Source organism: Salmo salar, chromosome 02 (assembly GCF_965601325.2).
Source record: "Salmo salar chromosome 02, fSalSal1, whole genome shotgun sequence".
Classification (NCBI taxonomy): domain Eukaryota; kingdom Metazoa; phylum Chordata; class Actinopteri; order Salmoniformes; family Salmonidae; genus Salmo; species Salmo salar.
The window spans coordinates 31,431,627-31,454,264 of NC_138292.1; the positions used below are offsets into that span (position 1 = coordinate 31,431,627).

General features: G+C 44.3%; 1 protein-coding gene across 8 annotated transcripts in view; it reads right to left on the reverse strand.

Moving 5' to 3' along the window:
- Positions 1 to 22,638, reverse strand: part of LOC106579570 (regulating synaptic membrane exocytosis protein 2) — a 222,934-nt gene that overhangs the window by 161,906 nt on the left and 38,390 nt on the right. For 7 of the 8 annotated variants that reach the window (XM_082961802.1, XM_082961794.1, XM_082961791.1 and 4 more), the window contains exons 2-3: positions 19,508 to 19,739; positions 3,287 to 3,579 (exon numbers count right to left, since the gene is read on the reverse strand). In XM_082961802.1, coding sequence (XP_082817928.1) covers positions 3,287 to 3,579; positions 19,508 to 19,739 — 525 coding nt within the window. Of the gene's footprint in view, positions 1 to 3,286; positions 3,580 to 14,084; positions 14,690 to 19,507; positions 19,740 to 22,638 lie in introns of those variants that run through there. The other variant, XM_082961806.1, reaches the window with a different exon arrangement.

Genomic DNA, 22,638 nt, shown 5'->3' on the forward strand with positions numbered 1-22,638 from the left:
CTGTGTCAGTGGACTATGGAAAGAGGAAGGAGACACCGTGTGGTGATAAATGGAATCACAATAAATCAGCTGTGATGACGCAAGCAAGCCAAGGTACAGAGAAAAAGGATTCACAAGCACAGCATAGAAGCGTAATCCAACAGTCGGTCTATTTTCTTATTCTTTATTTAAACAGGTAGATCCCAATTGAGATCATAGATCTATTTTGCGCGAGAGAGATCTCTTGTGCAGACATTTCTGGAAGAAACACAGTACAGTCTCCAACTTTCCCTTGTGACAACAGTGACATAATACAGCCCGGCAGACCACCTAGAGCTCTGCATTGACTGTGCATCTTTCCCAACATCTTCCTGTACTATCTGTACCTGGCTAAAACATACCTAGAGAACAGTAGGACAAAAGGTGTATCTAGTTATTGTGATGAGTTGCAGCCAAGTGCTTCTTCAGCATGTCTGGTTTCTGCTGCTTCAAAGGAAGACACAGTGAATGCAGTATTATAGTCATCATCAGTCAGTTCACCAGCTAGGGAATCCCTCTAGCTGAGTTTGACTTAGGGGAAAGATGAAAGACACCAGTCATCCAGTGTGTGGGTGTGTGCTTGTCTGTGTCTGTGTGTTTGGGTGTGTCAATCCTGAACTTATTTTAGGGAGCGGTGTCCATGTGTCTTTCCTGCATCATGGGCCTCATGCGTACACATCTGTATGATCAAACTGTCTAGCGTTCTCAAAAAATAAGTCATTTGCTAGGAGCCATAGCTTTTATGATTTTTATTTACCCTACACTTTTCCCAGGCCCCGACCCTCACTCCCTCCAATACAACTCCAGAGTCATTTCAACCTAACCAACCACATGACACAGCTTGCTATAGGCAAGAGTCGGGTAAGTTGAGCCATTTTTTTTGTTTATTTAGCACCACTATGTCAAGGGAAATATAGTACTCTTTCTAGCAAAGATATCTCCATATATTTCAGGATGTTGTGTATCCCTGGGAATAATTAGAACTAAACGTAACAGTTTTGAAAACACAGCTTGTCCAAAAAAAGTGGTCTCTTGGCACAACTTACCCTGGGTATGGGGTCAATTGAGCATAGGGACAAGGTAAATTTAGCCACCTTGGGATAAGTGAGTGATAGTGTCCTGTGACAGTGAGGGATGGTGCTGGTAGGTCAAAGTTGAATTCATGGAATGGGGGTATGGAATATTGTACAGTGCATTATAAAGTAATTTAGACCCCTTGACTTTTTCCACATTTTGATAGGTTACAGCCTTATTCTAAAATGGATTAAATTGTTTCATTGTTTCATCAATCTACACACAATACTCCATAATGACAAAGCAAAAACGTTTTTTTTTTAATTTTGTCAAATACATCAAAATAAAAAAACGGAAATATCATATTTACATAAGTATTCAGACCATTTACTCAGTGCTTTGTTGAAGCACCTTTGGCAGCGATTACAGCCTCGAGTCTTCTTGGGTATGACGCTACAAACTTGGCAGACCTGTATTTGGGGAGTTTCTCGCATTATTCTCTGCAGATCCTCTCAAGCTCTGTCAGGTTGGATGGGGAGCATCGCTGCACATCTATTTTCAGGTCTCTACAGAGATGTTCAGTCGGGTTCAAGTCCGGGCTCTGGCTGGGCCACTCAAGGACATTCAGAGACTTGTCCCGAAGCCACTCCTGCATTGTCTTGGCTGTGTGTTTAGGGTCGCTGTTTTGTTGGAAGGTGAACCTTCGCCCCAGTCTGAGGTCCTGAGCGAAAACTTCTCCACACCATGATGCTGCCACCACCATGCTTCACCGTCGGGATGGTGTTAGGTTTCCTCCAGACGTGACACTTGGAATTCAGGCCAGAGAATCTTGTTTCTCATTGTCAGAGTCTTTAGGTGCCTTTTGGCAAACTCCAAGCGGGCTGTCATGTGCCTTTTATTGAGGAGTGGCTTTCGTCTGGCCACTCTACCATGAAGGCTTGATTGGTGGAGTGCTGCAGACATGGTTGTCCTTCTGGAAGTTTCTCCCATCTCCACAGAGGAACTCTAGAGTTCTATCAGAGTGACCATTGGGTTGTTGGTTACCTCCCTGACCAAGTTCCTTCTCCCCCGATTGGTCATTTTGAGTGTAGGTTGATGATGATTTTCTTTTATGTAATCCATTTTATAATAAGGCTGTAACGGAACAAAATCTGAAAGAAGTCAACGGGTCTGAATACTTTTCCGAATATACTTTATATCTTAACATATATGTCTACATTCAGATATAGATGTCTCTGTTCAATATAACTTACCCTTCCATTTCTTGACCAGTTGGTCTAGGACAGGGGTGTTGTTTTGATGTTCCAATTCATAGACAGGTTCTATGCATTCAAGGATACTAAGCCCATGAAACTGGTCCTCAAGATGTTTACTATGTTTAGCAAGCTCAGACTCCATGTCATCAGATAAGACCTTGTGTGCTTCTGCTACTCTATCATTGCCTCTGTTTCGCACAGGTACATTTTCTTGTTTGTTTTGTCCATGTGTAATTCAGTCTATTTGTTCATCCCTTGCTGCTGCTCAAATGGACTTCTTTCTTTCTCTCACTTCCTTGGCTGCTCTCTCAAGAACCTCAAGGGGGGGCTAAACCCCTGCTTGTTTTACATTTGTGTACACAGGACATGAGGATGTCTGCTCTGTAACAATAAAAATGCACTCCTGAGTTCATACTGTAGGCATGACACATTGCAAAAATACTATGTATATTATGCATAAAACTGACTAAATGTAATCATAATTTGTATGGTGTATGGTGGCCATTGGTTCAACTTACCCCAAAAAGGCAAACATTTTGACAATATTATCCATCACAGCTACAAGGATGCACTTTCATGCTAGGTTTAGGACCTCATATTGAAGCTTATAGAGACCCCAACTGATGTATAAAACTATCTTCTTTGGTTTAGATACAAGCATCATGATACCTATAACATAATAAATGAATTACATTAATTAATTAATTAATTTCTTACCTAACTTCCTTATCAATTTTCCATGTGCTTTCTTCCTTCACAGAATCTATGAAATGATGACCTCATACTAAATATTTGGTCACATTATTCATTTTGTGTATGGTTTCCTAGAAACAAGGGGTGGCTCAACTTCCCCCACTCTCCTCTAACAGGTTTCACTTTTAACAGACAGTTTTCCTCCACAATAATGATCAAAATTTTAAATCCAGCTCAAATCCCAGAGGGAATTGTTCAAATGTGTTTAACATACACAACCTTACACACACACACACTGGACTCACCTGTCTATGTCCTGTCCTGGACCTGAGAGCCTCAGCCCTGAGCCGTTGTTGAGGGGGCCTTGTCTGGGGAGTCCGAGAGGTCTGCTTCTGTCTGCTGATATGTCCTCTAGGGGCCCCTGGTAGAGGAGATCCTGCTGCAGTTTGGCCTTCTTCTCCTGGGGGGCCTCCTCGTGACGTCGACCCCTGGGGCCCTCAGACACGCCCCGTGGCCCTGCGGCGCCGCTGTAGAACCACGCCCCCGACTTGGTTAGGATTTCTTGTTGTTTTCGGCACAAGTTGCATACCCACATAACCTGTACACAGAGGAGAGAGGGGGTTAGATATCTGCAGTGGTGGGGATGGTGGTGGTGGTGGTGGGCTTACAGCAATGAAATACAATGAAAGGTGTCATGGAATGGATCAACCCCTAGAGGAGACGTGCCAAGTATCATTAAAAAAGGATACTTGGACCTGCTAGATGTTGTAGGAAACACTGTAAATATACAGATGAGGATATGAATGATTTGATAATATTGCATACACATACAGTAGCCTTAGGGCAAGTGTTTAGGAGGGAGAGAATATTAGGATTGTATGTAGGACCATATTCAATCGAGGACATAATGTTGAGTTCACTGGACAGCCTGTGAGTATGATGAGGAATCTGAAGTTCATATGATCTACATTCTCAGAAAAAAGGATTCCAAAAGTGTTCTTCGGCCGCCCACATAGGAGAACCCTTTCTGCTTCCAGGTCGAACCATTTTTGGTTCCTGGTAGAACCCTCTGTGGAAAACGGTTCTCAAACAGTTCTCCTATGGGGACAGGCAAAGAACCCTGTAAGGCTCTAGATAGCACTTTTTTTCTAAGAGTGTACCTACCTACACCACTTGCTTATATGGGGTACCAGCCATAAAAATAAAATCACTAGAACAGGTATCCCCGTTCAAGTCAATGGGTTGGTAGTGGGTGGTTACAGAGTAATTAATTAGTAATTCTCTTTCTATGGTACTAACTTTGTGGTGCACAATACTGTAAGTAACTGAATCTAAACAGGAAGCTAGCTGCAGCCCTACTGTTTAATACAGCTGTGTGTATAGCAGAGGGATGGAGAGAGACTGTGTTCAGCAGCTCTACAGAGGAAGTAGCACTAACTGTGATCTGCAGCCCCCTCCCTCCACATTAGCCTCATAAATCCAGGAGCCGACAAAAGCCCTGATCACTCCACCTCAGAAGCAGCACAGCCGCCCTCAAAGCCTTGGCCTGCTTCGCAAATGGCACCCTATTCCCTACATAGTGCACTATGGGTCCTGATCAAGAAGTAGTGCACCATATTTAGCATAGGGTGCCATTTGGGATGCAACCTGATCACTCCGCCTCAGAGGCAGCTCATCCAGCCTCACTCTGCCCTAACAACCGCCCTCCCTAGTCTGGAGGAGGAGCTATGCCTAGTGGAAAGGAAGAAATGGGCAGCCACCTGAGCTGCCTGGCGCCTCTCTCTCTCTCTGAGGGAGTATGGTGCAGGGCATCAGGGTCCATAAGGAACTCAGCCTGTAGGCTGATGGCCAGTGACTGACAGACTAATTGACAGCTGTGACGTACAGCATCTTGTAGTCATAGCAGGATCTTGTAGTCATAGCAGATAATATTCTAATTTTTGGTGACTTTAACATTCACATGGAAAAGTCCACAGACCCACTCCAAAAGGCTTTCGGAGCCATCATCGACTCAGTGGGTTTTGTCCAACATGTCTCTGGACCTACTCACTGCCACAGTCATACTCTGGACCTAGTTTTGTCCCATGGAATAAATGATGTGGATCTAAATGTTTTTCCTCATAATCCTGGACTATCGGACCACCATTTTTTTGTTACGTTTGCAATTGCAACAAATAATCTGCTCAGACCCCAACCAAGGAGCATTAAAAGTCGTGCTATAAATTCTCAGACAACCCAAAGATTCCTTGATGCCCTTCCAGACTGCCTCTGCCTACCCAAGGACGTCAGAGGACAAAAATCAGTTAACCACCTAACCGAGGAACTCAATTTAACCTTGCGCAATACCCTAGATGCAGATGCACCCCTAAAAACTGAAAACATCTGTCATAAGAAACTAGCTCCCTGGTATACAGAAAATACACGAGCTCTGAAGCAAGCTTCCAGAAAATTGGAACGGAAATGGCGCCACACCAAACTGGAAGTCTTCCGACTAGCTTGGAAAGACAGTACCGTGCAGTATCGAAGAGCCCTTACTGCTGCTCGATCATCCTATTTTTCCAACTTAATTGAGGAAAATAAGAACAATCCGAAATTTCTTTTTGATACTGTCGCAAAGCTAACTAAAAAGCAGCCTTCGCAAATGGAGGATGGCTTTCACTTCAGCAGTAATAAATGTATGAACTTCTTTGAGGAAAAGATCATGATCATTAGAAAGCAAATTACAGACTCCTCTTTAAATCTGGGTATTCCTCCAAAGCTCCATTGTCCTGAGTCTGCACAACTCTGCCAGGACCTAGGATCAAGGGAGATACTAAAGTGTTTTAGTACTATATCTCTTGACGCAATGATGAAAATAATCATGGCCTCCAAACCCTCAAGCTGCATACTGGACCCTATTCCAACTAAACTACTGAAAGAGCTGCTTCCTGTGCTTGGCCCTCCTATGTTGAACATAATAAACGGCTCTCTATCCACCGGATCTGTACCAAGCTCACTAAAAGTGGCAGTAATAAAGCCTCTCTTGAAAAAGCCGAATCTTGATCCAGAAATTATAAAAAACTATCGGCCTATATCGAATCTTCCATTCCTCTCAAAAATTTTAGAAAAAGCTGTTGCACAGCAACTCACTGCCTTCCTGAAGACAAACAATGTATACGAAACGCTTCAGTCTGGTTTTAGACCCCATCATAGCACTGAGACTGCACTTGTGAAGGTGGTAAATGACCTTTTAATGACGTCAGACCGAGGCTCTGCATCTGTCCTCGTGCTCCTAGATCTTAGTGCCGCTTTTGATACCATCGATCACCACATTCTTTTGGAGAGATTGGAAACCCAAATTGGTCTACATGGACAAGTTCTGGACTGGTTTAGATCTTATCTGTCGGAAAGATATCAGTTTGTCTCTGTGAATGGTTTGTCCTCTGACAAATCAATTGTAAATTTCGGTGTTCCTCAAGGTTCCGTTTTAGGACCACTATTGTTTTCACTATATATTTTACCTCTTGGGGATGTCATTCGAAAACATAATGTTAAATTTCACTGCTATGCGGACGACACACAGCTGTACATTTCAATGAAACATGGTGAAGCCCCAAAATTGCCCTCGCTAGAAGCCTGTGTTTCAGACATAAAGAAGTGGATGGCTGCAAACTTTCAACTTTTAAACTCGGACAAAACAGAGATGCTTGTTCTAGGTCCCAAGAAACAAAGAGATCTTCTGTTGAATCTGACAATTAATCTGGATGGTTGTACAGTCGTCTCAAATAAAACTGTGAAGGACCTCGGCGTTACTCTGGACCCTGATCTCTCTTTTGAAGAACATATCAAGACTGTTTCAAGGTCAGCTTTTTTCCATCTACGTAACATTGCAAAAATCAGAGATTTTCTGTCCAAAAATGACGCAGAAAAATTAATCCATGCTTTTGTTACTTCTAGGCTGGACTACTGCAATGCTCTACTTTCCGGCTACCCGGATAAAGCACTAAATAAACTTCAGTTAGTGCTAAATACGGCTGCTAGAATCCTGACTAGAACCAAAAAATTTGATCATATTACTCCAGTGCTAGCCTCCCTACACTGGCTTCCTGTTAAGGCAAGGGCTGATTTCAAGGTTTTACTGCTAACCTACAAAGCATTACATGGGCTTGCTCCTACCTATCTTTCCGATTTGGTCCTGCCGTACATACCTACACGTACGCTACGGTCACAAGACGCAGGCCTCCTAATTGTCCCTAGAATTTCTAAGCAAACGGCTGGAGGTAGGGCTTTCTCCTATAGAGCTCCATTTTTATGGAATGGTCTGCCTACCAATGTGAGAGACGCAGACTCAGTCTCAACCTTTAAGTCTTTACTGAAGACTTATCTCTTCAGTAGGTCCTATGATTAAGTATAGTCTGGCCCAGGAGTGTGAAGGTGAACGGAAAGGCTGGAGCAACGAACCGCCCTTGCTGTCTCTGCCTTGCCGGTTCCCCTCTTTCCACTGGGATTCTCTGCCTCTAACCCTTTTACAGGGGCTGAGTCACTGGCCTACTGGTGTTCTTCCATGCCGTCCATGGGAGGGGTGCGTCACTTGAGTGGGTTGAGTCACTGACGTGGTCTTCCTGTCTGGGTTGGCGCCCCCCCCTTGGGTTGTGCCATGGCGGAGATCGTTGTGGGCTATACTCGGCCTTGTCTTAGGACGGTAAGTTGGTGGTTGGAGACATCCCTCTTGTGGTGTGGGGGCTGTGCTTTGGCAAAGTGGGTGGGGTTATATCCTGCCTGTTTGGCCCTGTCCGGGGGTATCATCGGATGGGGCCACAGTGTCTTCTGATCCCTCCTGTCTCAGCCTCCAGTATTTATGCTGCAGTAGTTTATGTGTCGGGGGGCTAGGGTCAGTCTGTTACATCTGGAGTATTTCTCTTGTCTTATCCGGTGTCCTGTGTGAATTTAAATATGCTCTCTCTAATTCTCTCTTTCTCTCTTTCTGTCTTTCTCTCGGAGGACCTGAGCCCTAGGACCATGCCTCAGGACTACCTGGTATGATGACTCCTTGCTGTCCCCAGTCCACCTGGCCGTGCTGCTGCTCCAGTTTCAACTGTTCTGCCTGCGGCTATGGAACCCTGACCTGTTCACCGGACGTGCTTGTTGCACCCTCGACAACTACTATGATTATTATTATTTGACCATGCTGGTCATTTATGAACATTTTAACATTTTAACATTTTGACCATGTTCTGTTATAATATCCACCCTGCACAGCCAGAAGAGGACTGGCCACCCCTCATAGCCTGGTTCCTCTCTAGGTTTCTTCCTAGGTTTTTGGCCTTTCTAGGGAGTTTTTCCTAGGGAGTTTTTCCTAGCCACCGTGCTTCTTTCACATGCTTTGCTTGCTGTTTGGGGTTTTAGGCTGGGTTTCTGTACAGCACTTTGAGAATATCAGCTGATGTACGAAGGGCTATATAAATAAATTTGATTTGATTTGATTTGATACAGCAGACAGGCAATCAGCTGCACTCAACCCAGCAGCAGTGTCCTCCAGCCGCTAGCTATAGCCTGACTCTGGCCCTGGTCCTGTAGTCAGAGCATTGAGCTGACTCAGTACTAGAGTGCATTACTGTGATTACTATTGGCTGGGTTGGGCTTACACAGCACACTACACAACCCTCCACTGACTTAGTGGCTGGCTGGCTAACTGGCTGGCTAACTGGCTGGCTAACTGGCTGGCTAACTGGCTGGCTAACTAACTGGCTGGCTAACTGGCTGGCTAACTGGCTGGCTAACTGGCTGGCTAACTGGCTAACTAACTGGCTGGCTAACTGGCTGACTAACTGGCTGGCTAACTAACTGGCTGGCTAACTGGCTGGCTAACTGGCTGGCTAACTGGCTGACTAACTGGCTGGCTAACTAACTGGCTGGCTAACTGGCTGGCTAACTGGCTGGCTAACTGGCTGGCTAACTGGCTGACTAACTGGCTGACTAACTGGCTGGCTAACTGGCTAGGGGTCATATTCGGAAGGCCATGGCATGACCAATGAGAGGTTGTCTCCTTATCATCCCAGACAATCAGATGTCTGAACCACCGGGCGGCGGCTACACTCTACTTCCATACTTCTCAAGCACGCACGCACACACACAAACACAACCTCCATACCAGTCACAAGCACGCACACACACAAACATAACCTCCATACCAGTCACAAGCACACGCACACACACAAACACAACCTCCATACCAGTCACAAGCACACGCACACACACAAACACAACCTCCATACCTGTCACAAGCACGCACACACACAAACACAACCTCCATACCAGTCACAAGCACACGCACACACACAAACACAACCTCCATACCAGCCACAAGCACACGCACACACACAAACACAACCTCCATACCAGTCACAAGCACGCACACACACAAACACAACCTCCATACCAGTCACAAGCACGCACACACACAAACACAACCTCCATACCAGTCACAAGCACGCACACACACAAACACAACCTCCATACCAGTCACAAGCACGCACACACACAAACACAACCTCCATACCAGTCACAAGCACACGCACACACACAAACACAACCTCCATACCAGTCACAAGAACACGCACACACACAAACACAACCTCCATACCAGTCACAAGCACACGCACACACACAAACACAACCTCCATACCAGTCACAAGCACGCACACACACAAACACAACCTCCATACCTGTCACAAGCACGCACACACACAAACACAACCTCCATACCAGTCACAAGCACACGCACACACACAAACACAACCTCCATACCAGTCACAAGCACACGCACACACACAAACACAACCTCCATACCTGTCACAAGCACGCACACACACAAACACAACCTCCATACCAGTCACAAGCACGCACACACACAAACACAACCTCCATACCAGTCACAAGCACGCACACACACAAACACAACCTCCATACCAGTCACAAGCACACGCACACACACACGCACACACTACCTCCACACCAGGTCCCACTTCTTGTCCATTACTCCAATCTCCCTCTGTGCTTAACATAGCCCAGTTCTTTCCCAGATAGAGAGAGCCTTGTACATCAGCCAGCATGAAACGACATGACCTACTTATTTACTGCTCACAAGAGTCAGTTCTCCAACCTGCCAATAATAATGAACCACATTCTGAGCTTCAGACTGTACATGCAGTGGGCTCTTTATCTCATCAGTGCATACCTGATAGTACATTAGTATTCCAAAACAGACCAGGAAGACATACACACATAGGTCAAATGAATACTGAGCCCTACTAAGCCTCACAGCGTTCCTATACAGGACTATATGGTGTAGCATCTGGTCTGCACACAAACAACCTGGATGACTAACGCACTAAAAAGTGAAAATGGTAGAAAATATAAGCAGTGGTTGATCACAGTAGAGATTATTTAATGATAAGGTTTAAGGTCGAAGCCATACTCCTTAGTCACATAGAAGTGGTGTCAGCACACACACACTCACACAGCATGTGCTCTAACAGTCCGTCCAGTGATGCAGCAGAGAGCGTGAGTTTGGCCCACTCTGACAGACTACTGTTAGCATCTGTAATAGTCCCTAAACCAAACACACATACACATACAAATACACACATGCACACACACACACACACACAGGTCAAGCAGCTGTGCTGATTGCCAGAGGTGTGTTCACTGCAGCCAGACTGCAGTCCCTCCTTCTCCACCGCTTCACGCCTGAGAGCAGTCAGGGGGACGGGTGTCGGGGAGGAAGGGGAGAGGAAGGGACAGCCCCCCCCAGGCTGGGCCATTTCTCCCTGTGTTTGCACATTTCATAGTCATTGAACCTGCACCCAAATATAGAACATTAAAAAACCTAGTGCTCCAAACCTAGCGGAGGAATAGAAATGGCATATGTAGCCCACTAAATGTCCCAGCAAACAAGGGACGTCCTGAGGACATTCGGCGATGTTCCCATTAGGTCCCTTAAGGGTTTTGGCGCAAAGTTATCCCACTAACGTTCTGAGAACATTCTAAGAACATTGCGTGATAGTCCCAAGGGGATGTTCTCTGAGGGACCGATGTCTAGTTCCCTGTACATTCCCAGGACATCGCTGATGACCATTTCAGGACCTTTTTAGTATGTTCTCAGGACTTTCATTTTACTAGGCCTTAGGATGCTGCGTGATGATCCCTAGGGAATGTTCTCTGGGGGACTTTTTTATAGTTCTCATTTTTACGACATTCTATCATGGTCCCCTGAATGTTCCCTGAATGTTCTTGGGACGCTGTGTCATGGTCCTCTGGAGGTTTTGTCTAGTTCACAGTTTGTCCAGGGAACGTCCCCAAGGACGTTTTTAGGACGTTCTTTGGATGTTGTGTCATGGTCCCCTGAAGGTTTTGTCTAGTTCCCAGTTTGTCCCAGGAAAGTAATGATATGGTATGGGGTTTTAAGGTAAGTGGTACGCTGTTCAGCTAAAATAGTGTAAAAGTCTTTAATCGGGGAGATACCTAGTCAGTTGCACAACTGCATGCCTTCAACCAAAATGTGTCTTCCGCATTTAACCCAACCCCTCTGAAACAGGGAGGTGCAGGGGGCTGCCTTAATTGACGTCCGGGAAGCAGTTGTGCTCTTCAGTTTTGCTAAAGAGCAGAACTGCAGCGTTTTCCATCTTACCAGTTTGGCGATTCAAACCAGCGACCTTTCGGTTACTGATCCAACACTCTTAACAACCTGCTGCCCCTATCAATGACAACATGATTACATTTGACATGATCACTTAGCACGGACTTTTCAATATGACCCCACCTGGGATTTGAACTCACAACCTCCAGTTTGGGGTTTGCTGATCTTTCTGCTGCACCACAAAGTCTGTAGAATTTCAGACGTCCCCTACACATTCATTACTTATAATACATCTCTGCACTTAGCAAAATAGTGCTATCTGCACTGCTATTTTAGTTATCAGTTCATCTGACTATTCTCTCATTGATTTAACTAACTTATTTCAGGATTTTGTGTTTGGGTTTTCTGTATAGTTGTCTAATGTTGGTGAAGCATATTGTTCTGTTTTAATGCTACTCCTGAATCACTATGATCAATTTAATAGTTGTTCTTGTTTGCAGGGTGTGCTGGAGCATAGGTACTGTAGGCTACTGATGTGTTTCGATGGGTACCATCAAGCTGTTTAGATTGATATGTCATTTGTTATCTAATGTTTTTTCATTTAAACTTAATACATCCTAATCATCTTTTTCATTTGCATTTGGTCCCATGCAAAGATATTATACCCCATATTTTATTCCATCTATTTACTCCATTTAATCCATCTGGACTTGAATCAATAACTTTTATCTAAAATGAGCAGGCCTAGCGTTCAGACAACCTCATGTGTTGCAAATCTCTACAGCAGAACACTGCTATAGCCTTTTTCAAGGGTGGTGCTGTGGTGGTGCTTTCGATTACCAATCTAGTGTATGTTCATCACTTTCTAAAAGACGATTTACAGCATTGACTGAAACTCCTTTAAGATAGAGAGAGAGCAGCCTTCAGCTATCCCAGTTTGTGCTGAGCTGTGTTTAGCTGTCAAGCCTGTGACGCTACACTACATCAAGTAAAGTTAATAGGGGAGGGAGGAGACGATCGCCTCTTTGTGATGCATATGTTCCAGTAGCCAATACTCAGTCAATGAGCGCTCTCTTGTGGCCAAGAAGCAGCACTACACTACAACAGCATCCTACCAATACAGTCGAGTGGAGCATGATATTATCAAACTTCAAAGCTATAGGACAATGAAAATACCACGGTGACCATTTTTAACTTTTAAGAGAATTGCAACCATTGTTGCATTACTTGAGTCCAAATAGTCACTGTTCTTTTCAGAGACAAAAACACATACCTGGTATCATATCCTTCAGACTAAACGCATTCCCAACCATCAGATGTTACTGTATCTTGTTCACAGCATTCAGAGAACACAAATATCACATACTATAAAGAGATGTGCGTCATGGTCAAATATTCATGTGATGGTGAATAGACTGTCATCGGTATCATATTGCCCGTTTCCCTCCCAGTTCACCTGGCCTGAACTTAACTGAGCTCATTAAAAACTCAATGTTAAAGGGAACATGTCTGGGAACATCTTGGCTTTGAAACTGAGTTTGCACTTGAACCGACAGTGTCTGAAACATACAGAACCTATTCAATCATCCTGCACTCCTTTTCCCCCATGCAACACACGTTTTTATGTGTTATTAAAACATGTGTGATATAAGATATATAACCTACCTAAGATGAAATATACCACATTCTTCTAAATCGGTGTGTGTAAAGATCTCAAAAAGACAGAGGGAAACATTTATTAAAGTATATTTCATGAAACGGTGTAGCCTAAATAGAGATGAAAGAAGAGCCGACTCTCACATGCTCAAACACTGCCTGGCACGTGGTGCATCACATTTTAATGAGGTTCTAAATTTAGTGTGTCGGGCGCGCGGTAATAATAATAGACTTGATGCATAAATGTATGCCCCTTTATTTTACCAAAGTTCAGAAAGACGTGAGAGAGAATGATGAGAGCGGCTTGAGAAATGGAGAGACTGGATTCACACAGAGAGATGGCAGATGTCTTTCACAGACCCCCCTAAGCCCTGTGACATTATTTACAAAGCCAAAGTCTATTTTTGGTCTGACTTGAGCATTTGGCATGCAAAGTCGGCTTATCAAAGAGCTGTTCACCGTTTCACATACATTTTAGAAATGACCATATATATTCAGAATTTCAGAGAACATGATCTAATGAGAACTTTCACCGAAAATGAGCACTACATAAGACTAAAAAAATCCATATAAACGTATTCAGACTACGTGCCCTCACCTAGGCTATAACAAGGTGTTTATAACATGTAGGCATTCATAATAGCCTACAATTCATTCATCATTGGTCGTATTATCATCTACATTAAAATACTCTGACTACTTATGCAGACAGTGCACAACAGTCTATAGCCTACATGTGCATTGTGCATGCAGTATCCAAACGGCTGATTGTGAGCCCATCGTATTGAATGACTTCCAAGCCAAGACAATCAATTTTACATTTAGCTTACCCATGGTAACGACGGGAAGAACCGTGTCCGCGCAGAAAAACAGCGTATGTAATCCTAATTTGGTGGAAATGTTACGGGGCAGCGTGCAGTAAAATCAGGAAGAACCGAGGAAACAAGACAGGCGCCGACCTTCAACACCGTTCAGCACCGCGGACAGTACCTAGTCGGACAACAGGCAGGCAGCTATCTCTGCTCAATGTAGCCCGCGTGAAGGTTACGCGATGCTAATAATGTATGTGATTTGTCCAGGCTGCAAATAATACCACCCAGTCAGACAGTCTTATGTTCCAACCATAATTATTTTCTAAACAGATTATTTACAGAAAATAACAAAATACGCGTCTGCCACGATGTCAAATAGAAAACGCTACAGCCCCTTCATAAATGCAGTAAAGGATTCCAATTTTGAAACGCGGCACACAAAAAATAAGCATACAGAAGCAGCTTCATGGGAGGAAAGATGTGCAAGAGTGAGCAAGAAAACGTGCAATCATGTTTTTACCGCCGCTGTATTAGGCCTACTAGTTAAGTCTTCATTACTAATAGATGCGGGTGTGAGTCTCCCGCTACCGAGGCTTATTCGAGCTCATTATAAATGCAGCGCGTCCCCCCGTGGTGCTGGGCGCCCAACTGTGCTCAAAGAATCCAATGTGTGCCGTTCCACGCCCGTGACGCTCAGGGACTTACCAAGCTATTTCTGATGCGCCACAACAACGGGATCTTCTAAATTCACTGGAATATTAGGCTTTTTTTACTTTGATGAGGCCAGAAAGATCCAATAAGTGTGAGTTCTGTTCATTTGCAGCAGAGTGAATGAGAGCTGAGACCCAAGATCACCACAGCACATGTGATGTCCTCAAAAGTCGCTTTAATCACGAATGACTTGGTCTCAGGAGACTGTTGAATCCTGAGGCATTTTTGAGCAACATCAGAGGAATTGAAATGGTGAACAGTCCTCCTTTAAGGACTGAGGAGGGAGGAGGATTCTGGGGGTTCAAAAATGTACATAGTGCACAGTATGTCTTTCAAAGACTCCATCTATATCTCCAAGATCCTTCCTGGTATAAGATGTTTCTACTATGTAGCAGCTGAGCCTAGACTAGACTGACCTGTGGTTACACATAAAGGCCCTCAGTACTGTCTTATCAGACTGGATGTCATTCACCTCTTTGCTGTAGGCTAATATCAAGCAAAGATATATAACAAAATATCATATTTTATTGTCATAACCGTGAGTCTGATAGGCTATACTAGACTAAATAAGAAAATAAATCATCCCAGGGCTCAGTCTAATGTAGCTCAAATCCATCTCAAATCTTCACTCCTGCTTCTTCTCCTGCCTCTCTGTGAAACTGTCAGCAGCAAGTCTGTCCTATCGTATTCCAGTGTCCAACAGCTCTGTTAGAGGCCCCAGACACTGAGGCGTGTAAATATTGATGCTGTTTCACAGAACAAGAGATCACTCGTCACTGCTGCCACTGGTTGTGGGAAGGAAAGAGAATACTGATGGAAAAAGAACAGATTTCACCACCATCACAAGCACCTCTTTGACTGACACACAAGCTTTCAGACGTGACAAGCTACTGCAGGTGGATGGGCTGACCAAAACATCCCCAACTGAGCTATATAGTCTTAGTTAATGAACTTGCAATAACATAACATCTATTCTTATTATGAGACTCTGAAAATTGTTGTGTGTGAGTCTGTGTGCACGCGGCGTGTGTTTGTAAACATGAAAGGGCTTTATTGTGTCCAACATGTGAAAGGCTCTGGTCAAAAGTAGTTCACTATATAGGGAATAGGGTGCCATTTGAGACATCCTTTAGGTCCATGGGCCCTGCCCTCAGAGGCATAGCAGTCAGGCCCCCAGTGACATCCCCCTCCTTGGGTTGAAAAACTATCTGGTCACTCAGCCCTGTCTGGGAACCACACCCCTGGATGAGCTGGCCCTGAGGGCTCCGTGAGGGCTTGGAGCCCTGCAACCAGATACAGGGGAGGCAGTGTCTGTGTAAACTGTGTCGCTCTGGCTGAGACAGCAGCACATCTACTGAATGTATGTACACCTCCACCTCAACCATCCATCCATCTATATCTATCTCCACCTCAACCCCCACCATCCATCCATCCATCCATCCATCTCCATCCCTCTACTGTACCTCCTCCACCTCCAGACCAGTAATAACAACAGTTTTCCTTTCAAATACTTTAGCTGCATGTGCCATTTGGGATGCAACCAATGTATTTTCATGGCCAAGAATACAGATAGCTACAATACCAGGCTAACAGTGGGCAGGGCAGCAGTGGGCCTATCCTCCTATCCTTTGATCTGATCCCAGGGCAGATCTGCCAACACTCCCACTACTCATCACACTGTCCCAACCCTACTGCTGCTGCTGCCTCCTGCCAGCCCACAGCCACCACTCAACACCATCTGTAGGCTACAACTCTGGGGGAAACCCATCCTCCACCCATAATCAGTCAACAACAAAGACAGACAGGCAACATTGGCAGCCGACGGACAAAAGGTCCAGTGGAGGTGGACTCTCAGCTCATTCAGCTCAGTCATAGCTGTTTAGGGAAAACTTTGACAGGGATTTGGTCCAAACTTTGCATTGAAAATGGAACAAAGATACCGAAAAATATTTTCTGCCATATAGTTTATACAGTTGAAGTCGGAAGTTTACATACACCTTAGCCAAATACATTTAAACTCAGTTTTTCACAATTCCTGACATTTAATCCTAGTAAAAATTCCCTGTCTTAGGTGAGTTAGGATCACCACTTTATTTTAAGAATGTGAAATGTCAGAATAATAGTAGAGAGAATGATTTATTTCAGCTTTTATTTCTTTCATCACGTTCCCAGTGGGTGAGAAGTTTACATACACTCAATTAGTATTTGGTAGCATTGCCTTTAAATTGTTTAACTTGGGTCAAACGATTCGGGTAGCCTTCCACAAGCTTCCCACAATAAGTTGGGTGAATTTTGGCCCATTCCTCCTGACAGAGCTGGTGTAACTGAGTCAGGTTTGTAGGCCTCCTTGCTCGCACACGCCTTTTCAGTTCTGCCCACACATTTTCTATGGGTTTGAGGTCAGGGCTTTGTGATGGCCACTCCAATACCTTGACTTTGCTGTCCTTAAACCATTTTGCCACAACTTTGGAAGTATGCTTGGGGTCATTGTCCATTTGGAAGACCCATTTGCGACCAAGCTTTAACTCCCTGACTGATGTCTTGAGATGTTGCTTCAATATATCCTCATAATTTTCCTCCTAATGATGCCATCTATTTTGTGAAGTGCACCAGTCCCTCCTACAGCAGTGGCTTCTTCCTTGCTGAGCGGCCTTTCAGGTTATGTCGATATAGGACTCATTTTACTGTGGATATAGATACTTTTGTACCTGTTTCCTCCAGCATCTTCACAAGGTCCTTTGCTGTTGTTCTGGGATTGATTTGCACTTTTCGCACCAAAGTACGTTCATCTCTAGGAGACAGAACATGTCTCCTTCCTGAGCGGTATGACGGCTGTGTGGTCCCATGGTGTTTATACTTGCATACTATTGTTTGTACAGATGAACGTGACACCTTCAGGCATTTGGAAATTGCTCCCAAGGATGAACCAGACTTGTGGAGGTCTACAATTTTTCTTCTGAGGTCTTGGCTGATTTCCTTTGATTTTCCCATGATGACAAGCAAAGAGGCACTGAGTTTGAAGGTAGGCCTTGAAATACATCCACAGGTACACCTCCAATTGACTCAAATGATGTCAAATAGCCTATCAGAAGCTTCTAAAGCCATGACATTTTCCAAACTGTTTAAAGGCACAGTCAACTTAGTGTATGTAAACTTCTGACCCACTGAAATTATGATACAGTGAATTATAAGTGAAATAATCTGTCTGTAAACAATTGTTAGAAAAATTACTTGTGTCATGCACACAGTAGATGTCCTAACCGACTTGCCAAAATTATAGTTTGTTAACAAGAAATTTGTGGAGTGGTTGAAAAACAAGTTTTAATGACTCCAACCTAAGTGTATGTAAACTTACGACTTCAACTGTATATTCCATTTTGATCTGGACTTCAACATGATATGATTGACTCACAGATGTGATTGGTCAAAAATCATGTATTCAAGGTACTGTATGTGTATATTACAGTCTGCGAAGCATCTTATGGGGGCGAAGGAGTGATGCTTCTATTCAGACTTTTCTTATTCGAGATGCGAAAAAGGTTGGAAAAGGATTTGCTAACCACTTTGTCCTCCTGTTGCAATTCCATGAGAGCAGGAATGCAGCAGACAGAGATAGAGGGAGTGGAAGACAGGGACAGAGAGAGAGAGAGGAGGAAAGGAAAGGGGAGAAAGATTGTGAGTGACATTAGTACACTTTGACACATCGCATTCCGACAGTGAGGGTATTGGACGGCACCAAACATAAACACTCAGATAATAATATGTATAGGCTTACTCTGTAGGAGGATTTCACAACAAGGTTAGTTAGTTAGACAGTGGAGCAGCAAGGTAATACACAGCAGCCATGAGATTTAGGGCTGTCGTGAGACGCCAGGGGAGAAGCTCCCCCCAGTGGTAAAGAAAAATATTTACATTTGACATATTTATCAGACCCTCATATCCAGAGCAACTAGGGTTAAGTGCCTTGCTCAAGGGCACATATACTCTGGGATTCAAACCAGCAATCTTTTGGCTACTGGCCCAACACTTTTAACCGCTAGGCTACCTGACGCCAAACTGAAAACAAGACCTGAAGAAATCACTGCATCTAGAATCATCCCTCACCACATTAACAGTCAGAGTCTAACAAAGTAATGCAGAGAGTATGAATGGGAGAAACATCGGTAGGAGTTGGTACATGGTATAGATCATCAGTAGGGATGTGTTGTGAGCTGCATCACTGTCTGTATCTGGCTTGAGGCCCAGTTTCTGATTTCACACTAATGTTTCATAACCCAGTGGAGGATTTGATTTGAGACAGAAATGGATGGACTAGTCAGGCTATTTTTGGGACCCAAGAGAGACAGTAGCAGCAAAAAACCACTCTCTCATGACAGCTGGACTGCACTGGCCTGCATGGGATTGTATAAAATGTGTTGTATTGACAAATTACTTCCACCTTCTCACTGTAATCTTACAAGAGAACAATCATTACAAAAACATTTCCAGATTTGTATGTGTGTGTATGTGTGTGTGTGTGTGTGTGTGTGTGTGTGTGTGTGTGTGTGTGTGTGTGTGTGTGTATGTGTGTGCCTATGTGTGTGTGTGTGCCTATGTGTGTGTGTGTGTAATCTTATAAGAGGACAATCATTACAAAACATTTTTGACAGGTATGCATGCAAGTGTGTATGTGTGTGTGCGTGCGTTCATAGACACAGACAAACAGAGGTAGCTAGACTCAACCTCCTCACCTTATTTGACCGCAGAGACACTCGTCCTCCGCACCGAGCACAGAATTTCGTTTGGCAATATGAACAGAGGTGGCCGCAGCCGTCAGCAAATTTGGTTTTGTGGCAAATCCCGCAGGTAGGAGAGTCGTTGGGGTTCTTCTGGGGTTCTCCTGTCGTCCCCGTCTGCGGGGTTGTATCGTCCCCCATCTTCTTCACCTGGTCCTTGTAGCTCTCAAACTGCTGGTGCAGCTTCCTGCAAGGAAGGAAAGAAGCAAGAGAGGAGCACAGTTAGGAAAAGATCAGTTCAGAACAGAAACTGTCCTAAATGTCTCCCTAGTCCCGTTAAAGTGCACTACTTTTGCCAGAGCATAACAATGCACTTCAGGGGAAAGGAAGTCATTTCAGATGTCAATGTGCTGTAGCTAACTGCAGGATGTTGTGTGAAGTCCATTAGTGTTGGTAGACAGCAAAGCGGCGTATGTAGCTCTGATTCCTTTCTAAGAGAAATGTAGGGAACACTTTCTATGAGAAACATGCTTTATAATGGCCTTGATTATATACACTTATAGAAAGTGTAACCAAAAGGTTTTGTAAACCAAATAACCTACAGTTTGATACATACAACCGTCAGAGTTGGAAATGTTTCAGAGTATGTTCTGCATTGCATTGTTGTACCGTTACTATAGATCTCCATTCACATAGAGCTGCACCCATCTTTACTGAAACAAGGCGGGCCAGGTAGGAAGGTATAGAGTTTGCATTGTAAGTTTAAGAGCCTAACTTAATTCCACTTACTCAGGTTCCCGGCGTTTAATGAATCATTTGTACCCGTGTTTCTATTTCAGGGCGGGGCCCAAGACGTAAGCCAGTACAGCCCTCCGAATGTCAATGCCCGCACTTCAGTGGAAAGAACACATCAAATCTGTTTTTCACAGCAACAACATCATGACTGGGTAGCCCACACTACAGCATCCATCCAACCATCGGACTAACAGTGCCTTTAGACAGTGCAGAGGAAGCAGACTATTGGGTAGGCTCCATGTGGTTACTGAAACAACGCCGACCCTTCAAGTCTTCAGACATTGTTTCTACGAACCAGAATGGAACATAGATCCCAGTGGGCAAAGTCTTTGTATGCGTCCCAAATGGCACCCTATTCCCTACACAGTGCACTACTTTAGACCTGTGCCCTGTGGGAAAAGGGTGCCAAATAAGGAAAAGGGGGCCATTTGGAAGGAAGCTTTTAGCTCAACATTCTTTTTTTAATCTGCACCGCCTGCTCAAAACACTAGATGTACATTCAGTGTCATCTTGTCCTATACTCTCCCAATGCACCCGCACATGGCAGGTCCAACCGGACCTGAGGACCAGAGGACCCTGAAACGCTACCTCACACAGACAGACCAGCATGCATGTCAATCAGGTGTATCCTTGGAAACTAAAACCCTGGCTGACTTCATATGGCGATTAGAATTGGTTTCGTCTCCACATTTTCCCCTGCAACATTCATTAGTCACGTGAATTATTAACCAGAGCTATCATTTTACCGTCCGTATGCATGGCTTGGTGTCGCGTAGGTGATAAACATGCTGCCTCTTCTTTCCCACAAACAGGCCTTTTATTTAGATCCCAAATGTAATTGGCGGGTGACTCGATGTGGCTGGGCCTTGTCTGATGACTATCCCCCTGCTGAACACTAGATAGAGACGGAACCCTGGATGGCACCTCTCTGTGTCACACTGCCACGCTGCTGTACCCACTCTGGATGAACACTGGGCTACTACTGTCTCTATTTACTGAACACAAGGGATCTGTGGAATAAGTTTAGAAGGTGTAATACAATACAATAAAATACAATGCAATATAATTCATCTACAACTTGTGTTCTTAACCCTGGGTCACATGGGCTTGGGAGGCTCACAGGGATCTTGGTATCCACAGTGCCCCACCAATTAAAATGTTTTCAACTTAATACTATTTGTATTATGTTCTTGTATTCCGCAAAAAAAAGTTTTTACCTAAATGCACTGAACTCTAAAACTAGAATCTTTAGTTGCTACATCCATTTTTGGTATGGAATACCATGATATACTCAATTAGTCTTGAAGAATATAACTTATAAATGCCTCATGAGTTTAGTTCAACTGTCTTAGCCCATCAAAACCCAAAATTGCTTGTTTTACTCCAATGTTTGTAAACAATGTAAATGTAACAAACACTGTGTAGTCTCAGAACATTGATAAAACTATCATTTTGATATCATGGATGGTCAGTCCTTGAATCCATAGCTCTGTCTATGAATTTGAGAGTGGTTACATTTCCCTAGGCCCATCCCTCAGCTTTTTACCAAAACAGAGGCGGAATGCCCGCTTTGTTATAGTTTCAATGAAGGACTCTGGCTTTAAGCTTTAAAACCGCTACGTTTTCTCTCTGCCTCATGGAAAAATGTATAGAATTGCAGGATATTGGCTTAGACACTGTAACAACAAAACATCTCTCTGTCCCATGACAAAATGTCTAAAACTGCAGGAAATTAGCTTGAAAACTGCAACTTTTTGGTCTCCGATGCCAATGGGTCTTTAAAATGTTTCTTCCCACGGCCTGAGACTTGGTTTGTCCGGCCATGCACTACCGAAGTCATAGTAAAACTCCTTGCTATTTTTATCTCACTCGAATTATGAGGTGGTCCCTGATGAATTTGCTATCACAAAAGGGGTTACTGACCCCAAAAAGTTTGAAAAACTCTGGTTTAGAGGGCCTATAGAGGCTCCTAGATTCACTAGAGAGAGTCACTAGAGAGCTGCCATTGAAGATGCAACTCTCCCTAAACCAGGAAGAGGTTTAGGGAGAGGAGAGGGGTAGGGAGAAGGAGGAAGAGAGGGAAAGGAGGGGTAGGGAGAGGAGATGGCCAGGGAAAAGAGGGAGAGGAATAGAGTAGAGGGGGGAGGGGAGGGGGAGGAGAGAGGGGTATTGAGAGGTTCAGGCAGCTGGTGGATGGCTCCCGTTCCCCATCCGTCTCCCCCTCGGTCAAACCTGGTCAAACGCGCATGACACAGCTGACGTGTAATCATATGCTGTTCATTGTACCAGGTCTGGCTGTCTATCCGACCCTTCTTACCTCTGAAACATGAGCCCTGCCCTGGACTCTACTG